The sequence below is a fragment of the Diaphorina citri genome, unplaced genomic scaffold (genome assembly GCF_000475195.1).
Source record: "Diaphorina citri unplaced genomic scaffold, Diaci psyllid genome assembly version 1.1 scaffold4441, whole genome shotgun sequence".
In the NCBI taxonomy this organism is placed as follows: Eukaryota; Metazoa; Arthropoda; class Insecta; order Hemiptera; family Psyllidae; genus Diaphorina; species Diaphorina citri.
The window spans coordinates 16,832-18,044 of record NW_007381840.1 but is presented as its reverse complement, the minus strand read 5'-3'; the positions used below and the strand labels follow the sequence as shown (position 1 = coordinate 18,044).

At 37.9% G+C, this 1,213-nt stretch overlaps 1 protein-coding gene across 1 annotated transcript; it reads left to right on the top strand.

The window, feature by feature from the left end:
* The first annotated feature begins 17 nt into the window (after nt 1-17).
* LOC113472243 lies at nt 18-987 on the top strand. Its single transcript, XM_026831905.1, has one exon. It carries the CDS (start codon nt 284-286, stop codon nt 488-490), a length of 207 nt encoding a protein of 68 aa, XP_026687706.1. The 5' UTR covers nt 18-283; the 3' UTR covers nt 491-987.
* Nucleotides 988-1,213: the final 226 nt, after the last annotated feature.

The window sequence follows — 1,213 nt, the reverse complement described above, 5'->3', positions numbered from 1 at the left end:
CAGTGGATTCAGTTATCAGTTGATTCTGGCCGTAAGCAGTTCGTGTGTTACACTAAAAGTGATATATCTCTTTTTATTCTTTAAAAAAAAAAATTCAAATCATTTCTCCAAATTAAAAAAAAAATTAAACGCCGAAAATTTTGGTAATTTTTTGCAACAACTTTCTAACTCTTTTGTGCACTTCAAGAAAAACGCGAAGTTCTACATAAAAGTTGTCGAGGTCCGCGAGTGCTTGTCGGTGTCCGATTTTTCCTCCGTTTTCCCGCGACTTTGTTTAACCTCCATGGCAGATAGTGGCAAGCGTAACATCCCGATCAAGCTGGGAGATTTCAGCGTTATCGATTCTGAATTCAGTAACATCCGCGAACGGTTTGACGCGGAGATGAGAAAGATGGAAGACGAAATGACCAAGTTCCGATCCGAGTTGATGAACCGCGAGTCCAACTTCTTCAAAACCTCCACCAGGTGCGTACCATACCTGTTTGATTAGGGCGCTTTAACCCTTAAGTTCATACTGTATCACATATGATACATGAACTTTTCGATACCACTGCTGCGATCTGTTGGACTTTTTTTGATTTTTGTTGATTCTGAGAGGTTCTCTATACACTTGGCAACACTTTGTGATAGAGAGTTATCACTTTGTTTTGAATTTGAGAAAAATATGGTCATTTTTGTCGTGAAAACCAGCAGGTGTCTTCAGAGGAAGATTTTGTGATTTTCAAGGTAAGTTTTGATGTATTTCCGTAAATATTTTTACTGTCGCAAAAAATATGGTCCTATTTCTTGTTCTTTCATAAATAAGACAACGCAAACAGATTTACTTCAATTATTATAGCAACTTAGCAAAACGCCAATTTGTTTGTGTATCACAGATGATACACCATGCACTGAGAGTCATGCAAATCAGACATCAGAGATACAAAACTTGTGCTTTTCATTGGTCCGTGTGTGTGTCTGTCTGTCTGTAAACAAAATATCTCGAGAACGGTAAGAGCTAGAGACTTAAAATTTGGTATGTAGTTGTCAAATGTGACAAGGATGCGACACAAAACCATAGGTGCTGCGGTTGGCGGTATTTAGGCCGATTTTTGACGGTTTTCCACCGCTTTTGGCGTTTTTCCTTTAGGGAACTTACTGCATGGTGTAACATATATGACACACTAAGGTTTTACCGGTATATCTCGGTTAAAAAAAAAGATAAAAAAAAAAT

Bases quoted from the DNA above. Each gene is read 5' to 3' on its own strand.
- LOC113472243 (XM_026831905.1), top strand. From the start codon at position 284: ATGGCAGATAGTGGCAAGCGTAACATCCCGATCAAGCTGGGAGATTTC.